This window comes from Cydia pomonella, chromosome 5, assembly GCF_033807575.1.
Source record: "Cydia pomonella isolate Wapato2018A chromosome 5, ilCydPomo1, whole genome shotgun sequence".
NCBI lineage: Eukaryota > Metazoa > Arthropoda > Insecta > Lepidoptera > Tortricidae > Cydia > Cydia pomonella.
Genome location: NC_084707.1, coordinates 19,155,745 through 19,180,117, shown reverse-complemented (window position 1 = coordinate 19,180,117; position 24,373 = coordinate 19,155,745). Strand labels below are relative to the sequence as shown.

The 24,373-nt window shown below is 37.0% G+C and overlaps 1 protein-coding gene across 1 annotated transcript in view; it reads right to left on the bottom strand.

The window, feature by feature from the left end:
• Positions 1–23,505, bottom strand: part of LOC133518001 (mucin-2) — a 60,067-nt gene extending 36,562 nt beyond the window's left edge. The window contains exons 1-2 of the mRNA XM_061851538.1: positions 23,366–23,505; positions 17,239–17,368 (exon numbers count right to left, since the gene is read on the bottom strand). Of these exons, the coding sequence (XP_061707522.1) occupies positions 17,239–17,368; positions 23,366–23,422 (187 nt within the window). The 5' untranslated portion in view covers positions 23,423–23,505. The remainder of the gene's footprint in view (positions 1–17,238; positions 17,369–23,365) is intronic.
• Between the last annotated feature and the right edge of the window lie 868 nt (positions 23,506–24,373).

Genomic DNA, 24,373 nt, shown 5'->3' with positions numbered 1-24,373 from the left:
AACTTTGAGTTACCTACGTCAAATATGAATTGGATATGTCAGTGTTAAAAGTGACGTTTTTTATTGAAGAAACGTCACTTTGACACCGACATATCCGATCCATATCGTATCTAGACCTAATATTTGACGTATTTTAAAGTTCGAATCGGGCCGTCTGCCACCGAAACGTTTATACAATATGACGTAATCGGTGAAATTGGATTTAAGTTGATAATTCAAATACATAGAATAAACTTATATTAAATACCGTTAGGCCTGCCAGTTACTCCGTTAGGCTTGCAGGAGTATGCCAAAGAAATAAAAAAAAAAACTTTAGGTCTTCACCAGCCGGGTAAAAAAGTTGTATCTTTATCGTATACCAAACTGCCTAGGACCCATGAAATTTAAGTTACCTATCAGACTTTAATTGAAAAAAGAAACATCTCGTGTGACATCGATAACCCTCGTTACGCGCACGATAAACCCCTTTCGAACAAGCTACAAGGTGACTTGCCTTCAAGGGTAAGTAAACACATTTATTTTTATAGGTCAAAGCGTAAACAAATCATACATTTTATATCAGGCGTGCCTTCACGTTGTTTTATCCCATGTTTACCTAATTTACTGATATTTGATATTTAAGATTCAATTTTCTATACTCAACTTCCCAAGTATTTAATAATGTTAGTTGGAACTTTTCCAAAGACATTATTAAGCTGTTAGCAACACGATTACATAAAGTTCGCTCGATAAGAAATTGGAACTACCACAAAATACTTCGCAAATTAAAACCAGCGAAATATTGTTCGAAATATTTAACCATAAAAGTACAAGTTAGTTAAAAGGATTCTAAAAAGATGCTGACCGACACGCCGGTACAAAAAGAAACACTCTGCTACAGAGAACATTAGCATCGATTTACATAAACGGATTGGAATTCCTATGTCCAGTCGAATTTAAATAATAAATGGCTACAATTCCAAACTCTGCGAAGGGAAGTTTGCGCAAAGGTCTGTAAGGAGAACGACCGTCATTTTAAACTCAAATTGACCGTCTGGATTTCAAGTGAGATTATAGTTACGCCGCCCGAACGTGTTGCGGTCGTGGGTTGAAAGTGTAGTTGAGATGATGGAAAGATACATAAAACAATTTGCAATTTGTCAATATTTGACATGGTATTTTAAAAAATCAAGGAAAAAAAATCTCAGGACATTAACTCTATTCTTTATGGTGCAGCATACTCCGAGATATCAAAATGAAAGCGCATCAGAATATTCCCTCGTTTTTGACCGAGCGAAAGCGAAGATCTCCGTTTCATCTTGGGTCTTCCGTATTATCCGGATCCCCCGGATATCTTCAGGTCGCAATTCTCAACCGATTCCCCCGAAATTTGGTGAGCAGGTTCGACAAGTATGTAGATTTTTTTAGTCCATTTAGGTTTTGAATTTCTTTCAAAATAGTGGAGCCATGGTGGATGGCTAGGCTTACAGCTATTCAGACAGACGCGTTCAGCAAGTATTGAAATTAAAATATTTATTGTCATACTGTGAGTTACAATGATCTTAAAATTGTGTGATGCAGAATGTACACGTTATGTTTTAATTTTAGTCACTCGATGCGTTACGGCGATCCAATGCCTATGTATTTGCCCATGTCCTAAATAGTGCTCTAGCATACGAGTATAATGAACATAAGCTAAAAAAGTTTTGTTAACTTAAAGACCGAAAAACCGTTCTGGACCGCTTTACGTTGCAAGTTTTTGTTCTCACTGCCCATGTCACCCAAGCCATGTGGCCGAAGCTGTGTTAACGCTTTTTGCTACTTTGTAATTTTATCTTGAATATCATAACTAACATTTGGTAAATTAAAATAAAAACGTAAATTTAAGAGATTGTTTTTTGTTACTAATTATATCAGTCAACTCGTATTCTAAATAAACTAAATAAAGTTGCTGTTTTTTTATTATTATCTTTCTACAGCGACTGGAATTTCATAGGCATTTGAGTCCTGAATAATAATAATTACTTTGATAATTAAAAGCGTTTTAGGACTAACTTAATAGGTATTATTGATGATCAAAGGAAATTCTTGAAGTGAAGTTCGATTGATATTCTATAAGTCACTTCATTTGAAGATATAATTTCTTCAATTAAATAAATATCCCTCCTTCTCCCTACCCTTTTCCCCAGTTTTTCGTAACGAGAAGGTTAAGAAGTCGCACATCGTACCCTAACGTTGTGCGGCAACTTAATCCCAAGAATTATCACAGTCACTATTTGTTAAGAAAGTCACTAGCTGCCTATAGCTGGCTAAAAAAATGTTGTGCTTCTCCAAAAACAAAAGAATACCTAAGTATAAAAGAGCTCATAAAAGGAAAGACTGAACTGTTACTCATCGTCATCATACAACAAAAAATGTATATGCAGAATATACACCTGAACACAAAAGCATCCCTAATCAAGGAAAATTCTATCAAGAACTTCCTTATTACGCAATTATTAGTATATTGTTCCCGTAGACGTGACTAGGCTGATCAAGTTTCGCTTGTTGTACCAACAGCGAGTATCAGACAGATTGGTAGCGAGGCAAAGTTAGTTATTTGGCTTAAGTTATCCCACGAACTAAGAGAAATATATGACGCGAATCCTCGAGGGAAATTACGACAAGAAAGAGTAGCTACCGAAGGCCTTATAGGTGTAACATAGAGCAAGCACGTCGCGGCAATCTACGCACGGGGAGGTGTCTCTGGTGCCTCTATTTCATTTAATCGACAAGTGGTTCTCTGGGATAGAAAAGAGAGTTGTGTAAAAATATATCGTACATAATATGAAGGCCACAGTTTTTAATAATTCGTTAAAACTAACAGTGGAAAATAAATGAAAATATTGTCGAAAATTTAAGCAAATATTGAATATTATTTTTATACACGATCTAGGTACATACAGTATAAATGGTATTACCTGAGCTATGTTAAAATTACACAGAACTTATAGATATATTTTCACTTGTTTTAAAAGTTAAAGATGAAACATGTAATTCGTAAAACTAGTTTTATATAACATAAAAGAGAAATGTGGGCTATCAGTATTGAGTTACCTATAGTAAAATCGATAATTAAATAGTTAATAAACAAATACTTAGAACGTATGAAAAAACAAGGTAACATTCACGGGTAAAGGTAGTTTTATAAATTAAAGTCACCCATTTGCAACACAAAAATGTTGCACGTTTGCGGTTTTCTTAATAGGCCTAATAGGAATGCCAGTTTTTTATTTTAGAAATGTACTATAATGGCGGTTTGAACAAGAGTAGATACGTACTGTTCACTCAAAATTGCACTAATGATTTTTTTACACGAAACATTCTAAGTGTACGTTACCGCGAAAATTCACAAAGTTTTTAAGACTTCATATTTCCACAAGGTCTGCAGAAAAATTTTAATAGCGTGAAGTAGCTGATAGAATAGCGACATCTACTGTGAAATTGGGCAACTATAAAAACTAAACATTACTACATTTTAATACCTACATTTATAAATATGTAAAGAGCTAGTAGGCATTCATGACATTACGATAATTGAGCCTACAGTCGTAAGTTTCAGGCGCACCCAGTTTACGAGTGGGAGCGGGAAAATAAACACCGAACGAAAATATTACTCCACGTTGCCCTATCTGGCTATAATATCCTTAGAGCTGTAAAAATATGTTGACCTAATAAACATAATAAAAATATTTTTGATAAGCTTTACTACGCATAATAGTCTACTGGAATATATCACTGCAATATTTGTAGGTAGTCTAATCATTTGTATATTTGGTATAATATAACAAATGAAGAACGTACCTACATAATATTTCTGGGGACAAGTATCATACATGTACAAGATTTATATGTATTTCTTTAGCATGTTTTGCAGCCAAAATGATTAAAAGAATACCTACAATAGATTACAGAGGTGCAATAGACTATTTATAACTCCTATAAAGTATTACTAAGTAAGATATGTCCCACTTGTTGTGATCGAATGTTACCTTATATTAAAATTGTTAATGATCTGGTAGTATTTAAAAAAAACTTTAACCTAAACCTGAAACAAAATTGTAGTTCAAATTGAAGTTTTACACGTTTTATTGTTATCCTGCATATCATAGCAGTATAATTTTGATATTAAATAGCCGAGAGATCTGATGAGCAAAATTACATATTTTCGGTGGTTTTACTCATATATGAATCAGAATTTTTTTATATGATTATTAAAATGAGATACTTATTGTTGTTGATATATAAAAATAGACATTAGATGTAAATGTAAATAATTAAATTTACATGTAACTTGCGTAATGGATAAATAAATTGAAATTGAATTCCGTCAAAAGTTACGCGCGGCGGTCCATATATTTTGTTGCCTTCTAATATCCTGGCTTTACGTCCCCTCTTAATCAGAGATTGAACTGAATTCGACAGAGAAATAATACTAGTTATAGATTTCATGCAATAACATTATTAGTTCCAAAGAGAATATCCTGGGATGTTAATATTTGTGATCAATTTAATCTGCCAAAGCGATATCAAAAGCGAATATTATCAAAGGCCCGCAGAGCTGCACGGATCAATCAACGTGTACGTACGCGCACGTTGCGAGCCTTCCCTGATGTTGCTATTGCTCACAGACTAACTAGTCTAAAGTGTGGCTCCAAGCTCCATAGCTACGATGCGTTATGGGAGATCATCTTATCCCAGTAAGAAAATGTTTTCGAGCGATGGGAATTGCAGCCCTGATTTGAGTGCCTCTATTAGCTGTGCCGATGCCTGAATGCATGCCGAAACGGACGCTTTATCAAAATTCAGAACGGACTCGGTTAAATTTATGTTTATTTTATGTAGGTAGTAAATATTGGCTTAGCCTTTAATATTTATATCCATAGCATATAAAAAAAATATTGGCCTTAGCTTTTCACCATCGCGCATAATCATTGGGATCTAATAATAATAACCGATCCCCGGACACCGTTAAATGATGATGTGGGAAAAACAGCCCCCGCTGCGGTTTCGTCCGTGAAATCGTTGAAAAAACGTTAAACCCCATTTTCACTCTTAGGAGTTGAATGTCTGTATATCCTTTCTTAGTGGAGGTTTACACCATATAAAATATATATACATATTTCAATTTTCAAGATGTCTACCTTGCGTATCTGTCATATATCTATTATCAGAACTGCTTTCTATGTATTGATTCATAATGAAAACAGGAATTAGGCATAATATGTTGCTATTCGATTGCTGACGTGAGATTTATTCATACGTTCTTAAGATTGCAATGCAACCAAGTTATGTGATAGTTTATAATAAGGGACCTAGATAGTATTTACAGATCCAGAAAAAGGGTCAAACATTGTGTCCTTTCCATTTGCAATATTTTAAATCAGCTCAAGATCATAAACATCTATAGACAATATTTGAATTACTGTAAGTATACCTTAATTTTTAAGGGCTTACTTCATTCTATTTAATAAAATATATTTTCTGTTGTAACTTTCTTGCAGTTTATCCATATACATACTTAATAATTATTATAAACAAGTATGAAAATGAAAAAAAAATGATAATGAAAATGATGTATTTCATTAATGTTGGGTACACATATGACAAACAAGGTTGGGTCTTCCTAGTAGGTAAGAAATACCTGTGTCAGGAAGTCCCGTTCCTCCATAATAAACAGTGGTTGTTTGTAACAATTTTAACTATTTAATTACTTATCTATAACTTACAAACTAGAAGTACTTATTACTCATTACGACGACAGAGCAGTTGTAGTAATAATATCCTTACGGTTAAATAGGAACCCATAGTTGGGTGCGTCTGTGTGTGCGTGATAGTGATTGTGAGATTGTTATTTATGTGCATGTCTGTGTGTGTGTGTGTGTGTGTGTGTGTGTGTGTGTGTGTGTGTGCGCGCGCGTGTATGTGTGTGTGTGTGTGTTTGCGCGCGCGTGTATGTGTGTGCGTGTAAATGTTTAACTAATGTTACAATTTCATTTTATGTTATGTACTTGCTTAAATAAAGAATATTATATAGAATTACACAGTTTGTTTTATTTAGCATAGATTTACAATTAATTAAGGGCAAGCTTAAGTAGAAGTTCAGTGTCTTCATAGCTAAGCACTGCATGTACTTATGAAACGCGTAGGTAAATAAAAATCTGGGCAGCGTGTCACGTTCCTATCCATCCCGCCAGGCGATCATGTTTGGAAAAAGTTACGGGCGTTATGGCCGCCCCAACACACGCCCTGCCGTGCCTATGTGACTGCCATTTAAAATCAGTCAAAATCTATTAGTCACATTCGACTTCTGAACTTGTCTCCTAATTTGAAGATTATCCAAAAATAAATATATTTGTCTCGATAGTCCCTTAATACATATAGTCAATAGATTTTCATATATTAATTTGTTACGTAATCCCAAGAATTCGTATAGGTTTTTGCTACTAAAAAAGTGACGCGCTCGCCGGCGGAATACCCACTATAAACGACTTTGATGATAACATTTCACCACAAAACGGAAATGGAGAAAAAACACTATGTAAGGAAATCATTGACTACCTTCTATGGACAACGCATTATACTCTCACACCAGAACACCACACATGATTGCTCTTTTGCTAAGAAACTATAAGAACTTATCCACTCAAACTTTTTGTCAATATTTGTAGGTAAATAAAATTTAGAGGCCCGATTGACTGGAGACAATGACAAAGATGGCATGGCAAAGTGTCATATTAATATGAAAGACGACATAAGATGACCTGTTGCATTGCAATATTACACAGTTATAATAATATATATCACAGAAAAGTCGATACTTTGCTATAGTCGCTATATCACCTTTTTTATTGAATTAGGCCCCAGGCCTCAAAAGTGAACAATTAACAAATTTAAAATAAGCAATCGCGCACTTGATCATACTAAATGAGTGTAGTGTAGGCGGGTAATGTCCGCGAATCGTCCAATATGCTACGTCTAGTGAGCACATGATCTGTGAAGCGGATGAAATCTCCACCAAGTCGATATATCGCGGTGATATATGGCCGGAGGTCAGCTGTCGCCACGCGCCCCTAGCTACATACAATACCCGAATAGGGGAGTTTTTACCTATTTCACAATTTTATTTGGCCTCTTATCAAATTCAGATTCAGAGATATTTTCTCAATAGCAATACACAATTTTCATTAATACAAACAAAAATATGCACACATAATGAGATCGTCAAAGTAGGTAACTAGGTACACATTTTAAACTAACATTTACATTATTTTACAAATTTGAAACATAATCCTTGAGACTTGAGTTATATATGTGCAAATGTAGTTAGATAAAAGAATTTTCTTTTGAATTTCACGACATATTTGTTATGCGTCCAACGTACTAATAATGGAAAATGGAGACTTGAAATTCAAAAGTGAAAACCACGATGCGAAGCGAGGCTTATATAGTGCTTTTCTCCAAATACGAGTAGGTATGCGAGAAAATAAGGCCAAATAATCATTATATAAGCACATCACACAAATCGAACCTTCACATCAAAAACGTTAAAAACAATTTCCCTTCTTAACTATTTTTTTAAAAGCACAAAAAGGCAAAAATAATAAAGGAAAATGGAGGCAAATTTTAAAATTGTAGGCGCCAAGAGTTTACCTGAAATAAAAATAAATAACGTAAAATTTTAATTTCGCGCCTTTTTCTACTGAGAAGGTGTGTTTGTGTATAAAAGCTGTATATGCACGCGTGAGATTCTTGAAAAAATATTACTAAGTACTCGCACGACCATACACGCCAGTCTTGTAAGAAAGAGACATGTAAAGTCGTTTATCTTCCTATCTCACTCTATCCTGTAGCTTAAAATGATAGCTGTAGTAGTAGGAACCTATAAAGTGAATTTTACGTGGGATACCTACCCTTTCACTGGCCTGGTTTACGAAACATGGTCTTGACTGCTGAAAGTTTTAAGTATGTACTAGATTTATAAGACTTTTCTGTTAGTTACCTACTATTATTTCATTTCTACAAAATTTGTCTACAAATGCATAACATATTAGTTTTAAATAAAACAACTTTTGCAAATTATACTGAACTCTATTGAATTCTTATATTTCAATACGCATTCTTATTCAAAGAAAGCAAGTCGTCAATCAAAACTCTCGTAATAGAAGTTTAGAAAATATCGTCGGAGAACTTGATCCCAAAACTTAATATTCAAAGTTTGAGTGGCAATTTACACGAGAGTTCCATCCGAAGGGCCGGACTACAGGGCGCTTAAATAATGTAAGCAAAACCCTCAAACACGACCCGCCTCAGGAGTTCAAGTCTCAATACAATTTTTCTTCATACACTTTTGACATTGTGGTCTAAGATACGTTTTAAGAAATATATACCGTAATATGTTATTATTTATTTGTGATAAGAAATAAATGATCGATAATATTCACATTGCACAAACTATGCGACCTATTTGCAACGTGTCAATGTGAATATTATCTATCATTTATTTCTTATGACAAATAAATAACAGATGAGGGTATATATTTCTTATAACGTATCTCCTACTATATTGTGGTCACGATCTACACACGTTCTAGACATCGACATTGATATCAACGCTTCCTGCAGCAACTGCTGACCAACATTCATGTTGCAATATTCTGAACCTGAATGTTACCTTGTACATGATATTATAACGTCCCCTTGAATTCAACTCATGTCACCGGAACTTCGAATCAATCGATATTTCTAATGGCCGAGCGCTGGACCGGCGAGATGGCCACGCGATGGTTGAGAGTACGTACTATGGATCCACGGGTGGGCCTCGTGCAGATGTGAACGCACCATCACTGGCCCACTCCCTTGATGTGCGGCCGAAAAACCGGCACCGTGGCTATTCTATCGCCATCCTGCCGCGCCATAAGCCATCCGACACCACTACCCTCTCTACACACTGGCCAATCTTAGTGGGCCAGTATGATGGCCCATCGTGTAGAGGACAATAAGATAGAGAAGAAGCCATAAACCATCAATCGTCAAATTTCACTGTACCTAATAAACAAATTTAAACTTCATGTGTTTTTGCCAATATTTTAATTGGTCATTATAACAAAATGCCTTATTTCATAATGTGTGACTAATTGGAATCCGCCAGTCATGAGCCTGAAATACATTTGTTTCGATATTATCAAGTGGACGACATCATTTGAAGTGTCTTATTTTGTGAATGTACGAGTAACATAATCTTCCCGAAAAATAAATAAATTAAAAATCCCAAGAGCCAATGTTCACCAAATCACGACATCAAGTTTCCCAACGCGTGCCGAAAATTGGTTTTTCATTTACGAAATTCCCATTTCATCTGATGGGTAAATATCTTTTAATAGTAATCCGTTTTAGGTTACCGTCGAGGGAAAACATTTGAATAGCGCTTAATAGTCACAGGGATCTCGTAAATTCCAAAGACATTAAATACCTTTGTTATTTCTAAAGCTACTTAATTAAAGTTTTATAATAATGGCGCCTTACGTTACAGAGAAGCTTTTGAAGGGGCTTAGCCTTCAATGTATATCCAGTTCAGTTGTTAACGACAGGGATCATAATCTTATTTTACTTACACAGCCTTTCATCGAAATCTATATTTCGAATTATATGTAATTATTATATTCCTATCTAAAGACTGTCCACACTAAAAAGTGCATGATCGGGTTTATCTTTGCACCGAATGCATATTTTCAAGCAATTATTTATTTTTAATAATCTGTATATATAATACTATATAATACAAATACAATCGTATTATAATGTATGGGTATGTGTGAGTTTTCGGCAAATATATTTCATTGTACCTTTAATTTAGTGTACATCGTTTTGTGACAATCTTCACTCGCTTCCTGCTACAATGTCACAATTACATTAAATTTTTTAAAGATTTTTTACCAAAAAAATACTTTTTCAAACTCTTTTGTATTTGTTCATTGTTGTAGTCAGGAAGACTTTCCACTCCAAGCACTGAAAGTTGATTTTTTGGCTTTTTTTTCCAAAAGTTAAATTCACTAAAGTTAGAAAAACCTCAGAACTATCTCTGAATACAATTAGGAAAATTTTTGCTATTGTGGAAAGAGAACGTACTTAATAAAGTATATTGTAACTAAACAGTTTATTCGTTTTAATTTACTTCGTTTATAGGTACTTAATTTTAATTATGGTTTATAGGTTTTGGAAAAAAGTGCCAATATTTGGAGAGGGTAATGCCTGCAGCCACAGACCCGACTCCCACTCCGCAGTCGCAAGGAGACGAGCTCGGTCTGTCGAACTAGTTGACGTATCTAAAAGGTTTTTCCGTACTAGTTGACAGAGAGGCTCGTCCCATTGCTTCTGCGAGCAAGGATTGGCAGGCGGATCCGTGTTGGGGCAGGTTATAGACCAAACGTTCTTGGCCTCGGAGCAGTGTGCGGCCTCCATAGATCCAATGGAAGAATCTAATATTTTCCCTATGAGGCTCTGAGCACCATGCACCGAGGACAAGAACGCAGGTAGAGCAACACAGGAAATTTTGCGGATTCCCAGGCCGCCAAACCTAATAGGTAGGCTAGCCTGGGTCCAAGATCTTTCGTCAAAAGAAATGTTGAAGATAGATGTGAGCGTTTCTATGACTAAAGTATCTAATTTTGAGACCAAATTGGGATATTTCCAAAGATGGGTTCCGCGAAGTATATAAGTAAATTTTGGGACGAAAAGGCAATGCTTAATGATCGAATATGCTGAATGTAGATTAATTTTTGCCAAACGATGTGATGTTGCTTTGAAATTTAGAATTTTCTCATCGATGAAATTTTCAAAGGATTGATCTAGGACGGGACAACCAAGGAGGTGAAGTGAATCATTGTTTAGAATTTTGATATCTGGGGCGAGTTGTTTAAAAAGGTTCATTGTATTTTCCTTATCCGGACAAGAATCGGTAATAAAAAGTTCGCACTTGGAAAAATTAAGTGAGAGGCCAATTTTTTTCATGTCTGTATTAATTTTTTTTAAATCTTCCAGTACGGAAATTACCTCGCCGCCAAGGGTCCCGTCATCCAAATACCATACGTTTAATTTTGAATTTAGTTCCTTAATGATGGGATGTATAGCGAGGCTGAAAATTGCTGGGCCAAGCGGGTCGCCTTGTTGACAACCTACAGAAGAAGCCAAAACGTTGGTTTTATATAATAATTTGGAAGGAGAACTATAACATTGCCAAAGAAATTTATATACTAAAGGAATTTTGTCTTTTATTTGAGTCAACAAGGCGCCTCTGTCTACGGAATTAAAGGCATTGCAAACATCCACCTTCAGCAGGATCTCTCCAGCCTTATGCTCGAGGAAAGTTCGTACGGCGTGCACGGCGGCTTCACATCCACTTTTGGAGCCGAACCCCAGTTGGACAGGCTGAAGTTCTGGGGTAAGCTTCGAAAGGATGGAGCGGCACGCAATCTTGGCAGCAAGGCGTCGGAGCGTGGTGCCAACTGCAATAGGGCGGATGCCGCCGTCTTTTTTGGTAAGAGCACAAAGGTTTGCTCCATACAGGACGTCCCTGATACCGTCCGGGACCTGACCAGCCAACATGATATTCACCAGGGCTGTCAGGTCCTTTAAGAGTATTTCCCCAGTTTCTCCACAACCGCTGCACAGGAGGTCTTTCAGGTGCTGAGGTGTCAGACCATCCAGACCTCCTGCAGAGCCATTGGGGAAAGACATTACGGCTCCAAAGACATCCTGTGTGGTAGCAATAAGGCTTAGGTCACTAGTTAGTGGGGGATCAGGTAGAGAAAGGTTTGTAGCTGGAAGTGGATGTTTGCTGTGTAGGGCTGTGAGAGTATCAGAGTTATTTGGGGCTACTGCATCGTCAGAAAACAGCAAGCGAGCGGCACCTTTGATGTCGCCATCGGAAACTTTACTCTCTACTTTTTTAAATAAATTTGATTTGTTGGAATTCCTAACATTATCGAATTTGGGCTGAAACAAAGTATCAGTGCAGCAGTTGTCTTTAACGATTTTTGTTAGTGACTTTGAATTTTCGTTTGAATTTACATGAAGAACATTAAAGGTGAAAGTAAGTAAATGTTCCCAATTGGGTTTGGAATTATCTGAGAGGACTGTTTTAATTGTGTGGCTGAGGGATTTAGAAACTGATACGCGGGCACCGCGTGGTATCCGTTTTAAAACCGGGCGTGAATTTTTCAGATCACTAAGAATTTGGTGAAATGGTACGTCTAAACTGGTGTGGTCTGGTAATTGTGAAGGCGGCGGAACGTTAGGCTGGGGTAGTACGGGACATGAGGGTTGAGTGTGGCTTCGTTGATGTTTTTTGGCGATATGGATGTTAAGGCCTCGAGGGCCTTTAAAAAAACTTGGTTTGGGGCATTCTGGGCAACGGAGACGGTTTTCTGGCGATGCAGCAGTTTGTATAGGGCAGGAAAGGCTAGCAAGGGGCATCAACAACACGTTAAGAAAAAATACGACACTTAAAATCAACTTAAAATAAAATACAAAAAATAAACCTAAAGCCTTAAATAAATAGGTAAAGAGAATTAAAAATTAAATATGCGATTTTCTTTAGGGGGTGTTGGCACTCTTGAACTCCTAGAGGCGCTTTGGGATGCACACTCTTGTGCGTATTAAGCAGGTAGAATATTTGCCGCTTATTATGCTTTTCAGATAGTCCTTCCACCTACGTTGTCTGCGCTGGTTTTGCGAGCCACATAAGGGCATTTCATAATCCGGATAAGAATTGTTGATGGGGTCGCCATTGCCGGATACGGCAAGGAAGGAGATGATAGTCCTTACAGTATTTGAGGTATCCCTTCAGCTGCGAATTCATACGACCTTGGAATGGTTGTTGAATAAAATCGGGGTTTTCACGCAAAACAATCTATTCACAAGGCGTGGTGCTGCTGTCACTCGAATATTTTACATCACATTCTCCCCATGATGTCCGAAAAACCTTTGCACATATTATTGGAGCAGAAATATACACATTTATGACGTTTTATATGCTTAAATTATCCCTTAACCCGATATATTTTATTTAAACGAATTTATTTTGGTAGATAAATAAACATTCGTGACAGTTGACGTTTAGACGTTTTAATGACATTCTTTTTTGGATGACACTACCTTCCGCCTGGCAGCTAGCTTACGTTTAGGGGCATCAACTAACCAACCACATCGCTGTCAATGCGGCGCCATGGTGGACATCCTAGGCCACCATGGCCTCTCGTGCGTCCGAAGCGCTGGAAGAATGCCCCGCCACGCCAGTATCAATGATGTTATCCGTCGGGCCCTTGTTAGTGCCAGAGTGCCGGCAGTACTTGAGCCCAGCGGTCTAGCCAGGGACGATGGCAAGCGACCCGACGGAATGACACTGGTGCCTTGGAGCATGGGTCGGCCGCTAGTGTGGGACGCTACATGCGTTGATACCCTGGCACCGTCCCATGTCCCGAGCACCAAAGTTACCGCTGGCGCTGCGGCATCCTCGGCCGAAAGCCTCAAGCGCCGCAAATATTCAGCACTAGGAAGCAGCTACATGTTTGCGGCGTTTGGCGTTGAAACCTTGGGGCCATGGGGGCCAAGTGCGCGTCGGCTTTTTAAAGATTTGTCGGCGCGCCTAATAGAGGCCTCGGGCGACCAGAGGGCTGGCCACTATTTCGCTCAGCGTATAAGTATCGCCATACAGCGGGGAAATACGGCCAGCCTTCTAGGCACCTTGCCCATTGACGGCGATTTGGGCCAAATTTTTTATCTTTAGTTTAAGTTGTTAGTAAGTTTTATTTTATTATGTATGTTTATTTCTTTGTTTTTGGATATTAAAATCTTTTTTTAGGTTTTGTCATTGTATCGATCATATTTAAATTACCATCGTAGTTTTCTTAAAAATTAAAGTATATTTGTAACAGGAAAACTTGGAAAAGACTGCCAGAAGACGCTTCACAAAAAAAAATATTGGCACCATGGGATATTAATATATTGCTAAAACTCATAGACAACCTAACGTTATATTTAGTTTGTACTTTTATTATGTAGAAATATCCACAAATTATTTAAAAATACTGCTTGAAAATTCATTTTAAAGATTTACCATATGATGTATGAGCACTTTTTATCGTACACACAATTACGTAAAAAAATAAATATTTTCTACAAATCTGAATTTTGTATAAATAAAGCAAGAATAAATGTAAAAAGTTTTCGGATGTTTGTACTTTATAACTTTTAATAAAGATACCTATTACTCGTGTCGTGAAACAGAATAAAACATTGGGTAGGTATTGACCGAAAACTATTAAGAACGAGGAAGGGAGGCGAACATCGCACCTAATAATAATTTCCAATAACCTCTCTAATTACTAACTGATTGCCTACGTCATATTCCTCCTCTTCTCGCTAAATTATTTTTCGGCAAACTGTACTAGGAGTACAAGCTCACCATTTTATTATTTTTACTGGTCTGGAATAATATATTTGTGATAGACATTGACTGATTACCTTTTCTTTGTGTGATCAATCAATTCGAAGTCTAGCCCGTGAAATAAAAGCCGAAATTGTATGAAGCGACAAATTACCCATTCTGGATATCAATAAATATCTGTAAAAATACACGTACTAACAGGCTTTTTGTGAGCCTATAATATAACAAGGCACATGTTACTTAATATAGGTACATATGTAGGTAATAAAAGTACAATATTGCTTGTTCGAGAAGTTCCGTAGGGACCGCATCTTTATGTGGTAAACAGACCACTAAGATCACTTTAGGTCTGAAAACAACCAAAGCTTAAAAGCTTTTCTTTATATTTTATTATGAATGTCAAAAGCATATAGTCGTATTGTTAAAAATTTGTACCTCATTTTTTTTTTTATACTACGTCGGTGGCAAACAAGCATACGGCCCGCCTGATGGTAAGCAGTCTCCGTAGCCTATGTAAGCCTGCAACTCCAGAGGAGTTACATGCGCGTTGCCGACCCTAAACCCGCCCTCCCCCCCCCCCCCTCGTTGAGCTCTGGCAACCTTACTCACCGGCAGGAACACAACACTATGAACCTCATTACCTCACCTCATTTAAAATCCTTGGTCTTATCATAGAGAAATAAGTAAGCAAACTTACTTGCTTATTCCTCTATAGTTTTTTGAAGCACCGGATAACAAACGAGACAGTGTTTCTTTGTGCTTTCAAAGCAAAAGAAACAACAGTATTCAACAAGAAAACTGTAGCGTAACTTATCAACTATTGTTGTACGCCTGGCACCTCAAAACTTGAATTTAAATACACTCGTTACTAGTGTAAGATGTATTTGCCATAGAATGCGGTTATCTGTTGAACACGAAATCAAACTGTTTATAACAATACACATAATGGATAAATATATATATATAGAGAAGATTACTATAACTAACTTAAATCTAAAGTAGGCCCTTGAGGCATTGTACCTAGGATGCTGGCGGCATTTCCTCGTTGTATCGCAATACCAATACGTTGTGCGAAGAAGCCGCTCTTCGGTCACCAGTTACGTCAACCGGACGCTTCGCGATTTCTGTAAAAAACTTGTGTGCGCTGGGACCTAGAGTTCCAACGCCAGTATTTATGGAAGCACACTTTTCTCAAACTTGCAATGAAATGTTGACATGATTTACTTCAAATGAAGTCCGGAAATACTACGTATCCGGTTCGATGAGTGAAGATGATATGGAAAGGAATTCCATACAGCCTTACACACCTAGGCCTCTAAAGCAACCTTCTTTAGTTTTTAAACGCCAAATAGTGACAACGTCTTTGCATTCAACCATCAAATAGTAGTAGATTAGCAATTTGTTTTTAGCTGTCTTTCTTTCTGTTGTCTGTTCTTGGTGTCTACACTCGTATTTTCACCCAGCCTAAATACACTGCGTTGCCAAGTATTAATTAAATATTTCCAAATACTGTCAAACATTGCCAAGTGTAAGTATCATGGGAATTGAGCATTGGCCGTAGTCGTCATTATCTCGGTTTCCACTCCTCGCCGGCGCCTTAAGCAACCCTCTCCAGAGCAACCCTAACGCCCATTAAGGTATCCTTCTTATCACTCATTGATATCGTGAATACATTTCAAATATCTCTCCCATAATATCATTAGGCAAACGGGGCATCGTGACGCCTTCATTTGGTCATATTTTCGGTATATTTACGTTTAATGGCATTTTTTGTGTATTAATGTAAAGTAAATCGATAACTACACTTGTTTTCAACGTGGTTGATTATAGAGAAAAACTAACCGTTCCTAAACTAAACGCTTGTTCATGTTATTAGGAGTTGCATAGACAAAATAAGTTTTTAAACATTGTTTTGTAATATTAATTTATCGAATTACGAAAGTAGCTGCTTATTGTAAACTGAGCGCCCAATTATAAATATAGGTGTAGGCAAATGTAATACAATATTTTATCTGCGATAAAAGCAACGGATTATAATTAATGACGAACTTCAATATATAGTAGCAAATTAAAAATGAATAATTACAATATTTCCAACCTACATTGATATTGCCGTTTTATTTATACCATAGCACTTTATAGGCGGTATTTATTTATACATTTACGTTACGGGCAACCGGCGGGTATACTCATTTGTGATAGGTCGGTATCTGGCGGCTCAAGGGTCGAGTGCGCCATCAGCGGTAATGGGGTCTCGCTGGATTGCCGCCGATTACCCCGCCATATTGAAATGTACCTCATCCACCATACCCATGCCGGCTTTCCGCACAAAAAGCGAGGCTGAGGAATTCTTAATAACTCTGTTGTGGAGTCTTTTGTGTTTATTCAGGGTATTATGTTTCGTCAGTATGAATTGCTATTCTTAGGAAATGCTGAGCAAGATTGAAGATTAAACTTGACACTTTGCTGTAATATCTTATGTTCATCCAACGATTGAATAACTTTTAAAGAGTGTTTTGTCATTACAATTTGTAATTATCAATTGTATGGGAGAGGCTTTTTGGCCACGGGTTCGTGTGCCTTTTAATGTTTTGAAATGGTGCTATTAAATGATGTACGGCCAGGGGGTGGGGGGCACTTTTCTCAGCAGCTGACCACATACAGCTGCAAATTTTCATGGTACATTATGAATGAATTCCATTCTTAATATGTCCATGCAATTTTGCAGCTCGCTGTACTTGCGGATTCATTACAGACTTTATTAATTGACTGACCTGTGACGAGGTTGGCATGGTGGAACTGGCAGACGGCGTCGGCCTCGTACCACGAGATGCGGTCCCTGAAGTAGCGGTAGAACACCGGGAACCCCTCCTCTGGCAGCACCCACGTGTTGCTGATGTTCACCTGAACCATCACACAGTCACTCGTTAGCATACCGTAAACGTCCCAAAGTGTGACATATTGCCTGCAAGAATTGGCAGATTGACATCCCATTCGTCATTCTATCGCTGTAAATTAAGATTCAAAGTACCAACTATGGTAGTGCTAAGTAATAACCCACTTCAAACACTAAATTAGCCACTTCGTTGAAATTTGCATATTTCTGGCGACTTGTAGAAATACGTACTTTACATAAATAAGGTTTAATAACTATAAAATACCACAATCAACTCGACACAATGACATATAAAAAGTGCTTGATGTTCATTTAATCGATCGTCAGTAATACCTAATTATGAATATTATAGCATTGAAAATTAAATCAAAGCGGATATGGAATTATCTGTTGGCGTACCAACTGTTCCGCGAATTTATCTAAAGTAGAAATGTTTAATTAATTCCACTGGAGCGAAATACATCGCTTTCCCAAATAATTCGGAAGCTGTTTGCGGATTCAGAGTACTTGATAAAATATCAACAATGAAATAAATTTCCATTCAAAACTTAAACAGCAAAGCAATACAGATCCCATTATGTTTGGCAATAGACGGCAAAGTCGCCGCACTCAGTTAGGTGGAGTTGCGGCGAAGTGGGAAGTTTTGAAGTCAGTGCTACTCGAGCGCACACGGATACCTATCGGAAGTTACATGCATAACCACGAACGGACTACAACTGTATTCAGAAACGAATCACTCCTAAATAATATCAATTCAATATTAATTATCAGTGCGCCGATGACTAAATTGTACACGTCGCAAGCATAAATGATGCCTGCTGGGACAGAAAGGTCCTCAACCAACCCGTGTAGCCAACATTCCAATCGTTAAAGCTCTATAGCGTAGCGTTGTCATCTCTCTCTATCACTCTTCCATATTAGTGAGACACGACAGTTGCGTTTCGTTCGCTACGGAGCGTTAACGATTGGCATATTGGGTACGCGGGCTGATCAACCAACGATCTAGATAATATCGCAGGAAACCATTGTTTCATACAATCTAGTGTACAAATGGTTGTTGTGGAGTGAGTATATAGTCTTGGGGAGGTATTAACAGCAGTATTGTTATCGAACCTATACGCAACGCCCTAAAGCAAACGCATACAACCAATACACCCCCAAGATTATTCTGGTAAGTGAATTACGGATACGAGAATAAGGTCTTTTGGAAGTTACATGCATAACCGCGAGGACTGCTCGGTTAAGCAGAATGGTTCTAAAGTGCTCTTCAAACTGAAGCTATGTCTCAAGTTGCGCTGCCTGCTCAGCGTGTAGGTAGACATATATGGTTAATCAGAGAGCTTGCATGCGCTGACGAATATTTCATTTAAATTTATGACATTAAATGAACAAAGCTTAACACAGATGGCGCTAGAATCGAATATAATCTAACTGACAGGTTACTTCTGAAAGTACATTTACTTCAACAATTTATTTCAAAATGAAAACAAATAAAGCATAATACAATATAGAAACCAGCTTGTCAGATATATCATATTCCAACCACCGTCTAGTAAGCAATCAGCAGTTAATAACTCCATTAAAAATTTATCTGATAATCAATTTGATGCGATTTCACACATTGGGCTGCAAAGCGAGCCGAGCCGGTTGAAATAATCTGTCCACCGAATAGAACAGAGCCACTGATAAGGAAATGATTCATGGACTGCGTTTGTGGTGGTTGACATTAAAACTTGGACCGGTGGTTTTTTCACTCATGTGAGTGGTCAGATTAACATAGCTTAGCTTTCAACGCATAAAGAACTAGACAATATAATTTTAGTGACAGTACTTAATAAGTATAATATATTGAGCGGTTATGTTATTTTGCTGTTTCAGTGGGGATCTGCCGAATCCTATACCAGAAAAGAATATTTTTACATAGGTCCTAAGGTTATAAATTATTGTATGAAAGGGCGAACTTTGTAAGGACGAACAATAAATGATTTTGGATTTGATTTGATTTGATTAAATGATTATGAGTATGAGTGCAAACGACTGCCTCAACCAGCCCTTAGAATATACTAGCGGGATCAATTACACCTTTTATAAAAAAGTGTATCTAAGTGTAAGTATATTTATGAAAAACATTACATGCAATATACCTTATGAACCATCATCAATCATCGTCAATAACTAAATTAAAATTCAGGTAATATTCGATTAAATTTTGAATTTGCATATGACCATTAAACGTGGTAATGCGGCAAGTGTGATGAACACCTTTGCGCTGGTTCAACTTGCTTGAGCTTAGACGCAGAACCCACGTAGCCGCGTGGCACCCATCCGCCGCGTGGCACGACGGCGGCGCGACGGCAACCTTATAGCGAAGCTTTGTATCGCAATTTGAGTAAACCGCTACGACTGGGCTCACGGCGCCGCACAGTGGCGCGGCATCGTGGGCACAGACTAGACGGTTTACCTACACCACGATACAAAAATTCGCGTCGCGCCGCCGTGCCGCGCGGCGGAACGGTGCCACGCCGCTACGTGGATTCTATGCCTTATTACTAGATTTGGGTCATGTCGTAATTTTTTATTGACTATTTTTGTAAAAATATTTACTTATGGCATAGTAAATTTAATAATCATATTGTGGTACAGTTATCATCAATAGTAGCGTATGAAACAATGCGCCAAAAGTAGATGCCATCATCAATATTCAAATACTTTCCCAATATATATATCTCGACAGTTCGCGTTCAAAATTTCTGCAACAGCTAAATGGTTATATATACTATTTTTGTTAAGCTATCAGAGAACTTTAGATACTTTTGACGCAAAGCCTGACTGATATCAGCATCTTTTAATGTTGATTGTACAGTCAGCATCAAAAGTAGCGGATCAAACAGCGCTTCAAAAGTATCTACCATTCTGTAACAGCTAAACAAAAAGCGGTAGTTCTACATGTAGAACAATTTGGTCTGTAAAAGATATACATTTGAACGTTAAATTTAGGCTTTTATCTACATTTAGAAAATTTATTCGGAATATCAGATACTTTTGGCGCGTTATTTCATCCGCTACTTTTGATGCTGACTGTACGTATCTGACTTGAACTCCATAAATGCCCCTCTGTACTGCCTTCCCCCTTAGCTACAAAATAGCTGACTCGACCAATGTATATTTTTCGGAAAACAACTTTGAAAAGTGATATGATTGGGTTTCGAAAGCTTTGACGAAAGCTTTGGATTCACGGTTTTCATTGATGTAATAATTACTTTCCATAATCTAGAATTGTATTAACTTTAAAAAAAAAATTTGCTTGCTATTATTCAGTTGCAATATCTATAGATAGCAAAGAAAGTCGGTTCAAAAAGCATTTTATTTTAAAAAATATTTACTCTTTACCGTTGGTATAAATTAGAAAATGTCTTTCGGTCTAGAAAAGGGTTTAATTTAGTTTCGTATGTTTAGAATGTTATGGCCGTATATACTATTTTTTTAACAAAAGCTCTAATTATCATGGTAAATTATATTATTACTTATTTCGTAAACATTAAATGTGAGAATTTATTCAAAATCTTCTGTGAATAATAGATTTGAAGCGTCTTTATGGCTATAAATGCGTTTATAGTTAATTTGTGTAGTACGTATTGTTGGGATCTGTTCAAGTCATTTTTGATGCCTAGTTGGTAAATTTTATCGTCATATGCTGTTATAACTTTAGCCGCTAACTTCACACCGGTCAAAATATATGCATCGAACCCCCTTTTGTCTTCTGTCAGTTGAAAATTCGTCTGGGTTGCGGTCTCAACCACCTCCACTTCAATATAGTCTGTGTTTCACCAACTTCACTAAAGCTAATTTCATATTCGCTTTTATCTGCTAACTTTCGGGTTCTATTTGAGTATGATATCTCGTGTCAGACGTGCAATAATACAAGTCAGTACGAACTTATAATTGCTGAATATATTTTGACTTCACTAGACAAAACAACCCGGTTCTATTATTAATTAGCGAAGCCTTCGTTTGACTTTGGAGTCCAAACAACCGAGTATACGGAGAACACTGTTTTCAATCAAATAAATTAATTGCCAATCTTTGTTTTCGGATCGGATTACTGGGAATATATTTACTCGTGATATTGATATCCTTAAAGATTCCAGACCGTTATAGATTATAAAGGTGATTGAAGATCTGTGAGTTATATTTTGTAAAGTAAGTTACGTTAGAGTAATTAAGATAGCACTTAAGGCGGTGTGTCGGGTCGTTTAAGGTAGGTAATTAGGCGTATATCGTATATGGAGAGGTGGGTAAATGAACCCCCGACGCGCTGGAAACGGCCAGGGAGCGTGTTCCATTTAACGCTTACGCTTGAAATGTGGTCGAGGTGATTGGTGGGTAACCGACAGTCTCAAGACACCGGCGGCAAGGGAGGTATCCACTTAATCTAATTATAGTTATACACGGCTCCAGTAAGATGTGTATGTTAAATGAACATGAAGTCGATTGTAAATTAGTAGGTGCGTAGGTAAGGTGCTGGTACGTAATATATTTGCTGACCATAAATAGTACCTAAGACTTTATGAAGAGATTCTATGGACAAAAACAATTTATTATTTAGATTTAACTTAGAAATATAATATACTTATTTTTCAATGGCCTCCTAGTCTCGTTGATAGTGACTCTGATGACGAAGTACGGGTCCCGGGTTCGAATCCTGGTAGTTGCATTTATTTGTGTGTTTATCAAGAATATTTGTTTCCGAGATATGGGTGTTTAACTTTTTACATTTATATATTATATATATAAGTTTTATTATGTATGTTTATTTTTTGTCTTTGAAATAAAATCCTGAAGTAACTAAATACATATTTATAATATTATTTTACTGTCGCGCCAAGGCTTGTCGGGTAGCTTTTATTATTTTTTTAAATAGATTAATTATATCTATTAGTTTTATTTTATAAGTTACAACCCTTTTAACATAAATTTAACTCTTCTAACAATTTAAAAAAATATAATTTTATAATCTAAACTTAACAATACAATATACTTTTTGTATTTGTTACTGACTGTCAGCATTTCTCTTAGCCCAAACTAGATTTGCATACGTAACACTTACACCATACCTACGTAATAGTATGCTAGATTTTTTATCATAGCTCTCTTCGTCCTGCCCTTATCCCACGCCCACGTTACGTGAGATTAGCACATGTTTTTCTCTTCCATTCTCCTCTAACTTTCGTCACTTCAGCACTCACTACTTTCATTCTCATATCCTCTTTCACACAATCTAACCATCGTTTCTCAAAACTATCAATATCAAACATAAATACATACTGTATAGTATTACCGTATATATATTTTTTTATAAAAAGAAACAGTTAACAATTTACAAACATATTTAATATACAGGGTAGGTACACAATATAGTTACTTAAAAACCAAGCACATAGTATTTAATTGAGCTTTAATATGACCAACTATAACTAAAACACAAAACTGTCTTTGCCTCAAAACTGATGCAACGTGTATTATTATCATAGCTCCGAACTTGTTCAAACTTAGGTGACAACTTAAAGGCTTGTTCAATTTATGGAACTTATATGCAAAATGTACCGATTTTCATTGTTGTAGTTAGTATATTTAATTTTGTGGGTTTAGACGCAAGAAAGAATTGTATTTACAATTTAGCATTAATAATGTTATTTATTGTTATATCCTAATAAATAAACTAATCACTGATTATAAACTACTACTGAAATAGGCATAGCATAAACTTTTGTGTTGATGAACTTTAAATTCAATTTTATCAATGGTTTATAGCGAAATTAATTTTGCACCATTCACTAGAAACAAAATTATTTTTTTACCTAAGTTTTTAATACAATTAAAAACCATGACACTGTTTATGAAATATTTTCATTTTAAAAACAAATACTGACTGAAACTTTGATACATAGAAATAAAGAAATAATAAAATTCAACATTTTTGAAGCAAAGCTTAAAGTTATTCTTACCGCTCGTCCTTGGACCGAAGCAAAAAGCGCCAAAAGCGTAACGGATAACCACAACATTGCGTAGCCGCGCGTAGCGTCGTAGCGGCCGGTCGGTGCGCTCGCCTCCGCGGCACTGACGCTACGAGGACTACGTGCTACGACGTGCCGCTCGCGTGCCTGCCCGCCTCGACCTCGGTGCTCGGACCTTCCTTGTACATTATGTAAACAAAGTATTCGACAGTAAAATGTGTAAGTACCTTGAGTTTGTTTCAACGAAACGAAGGTCACTGAGCAAAACAAACTTCTTTGGTAAATTATTGATATGCTTTTGTTGTATAGAATTCAGGCTTTTCTTTTTTATTTATTGCTAAAGATACATTTTCATGGATATACAAGTTTTATCTTATCTATGTGTATTTTATCTGTGTGATACCAATTGAATTTTAAATATAGGTACTCCTAAAATATCACATACCTACCTAAATATAAAAATTATGCAATATTGTTTCGGAGAAATCATTTTGACTATACAAGTTGACTTTGGGTCATAAATATTAAAATGATTAAGTGCCCTTATAAAATGTCACAGGATCTGCAGCAACTCGGCCAGGCCGACACATCTGGCGTGCAAGAGAGCAAAATTCGCTACAAAATCGGCAATCTACGTCGAGAAAATCGGTTGGCCACAAGCCCGACGGTAAGATATTTTGGCTATGAGCTTTGAGGGCCTCCGCGAAGGGTTGGAGATGTGCTTACGTGTCCTCACTCTATTACGACCCTTCGTTATTAGATGGGTACTTGCACACGTCAAAGTCGACAAAAAGTTTCGTGTACATAAATACTACGACTGCGATGCAGCCTGCGCGTTTTTTTTCCTACGATTTTGGTGCCCCCCTAGACGTGGTGCCCTAAGCAAGTGCTTATTTTGCTTAATGGTTAATCCGGCAATCCGTAGATCCGTATCCAGGATACGGATCTACGGATTGCGACACCAAGTAAGGCACTGGCCTGCATTACTCCGCCGGGGCC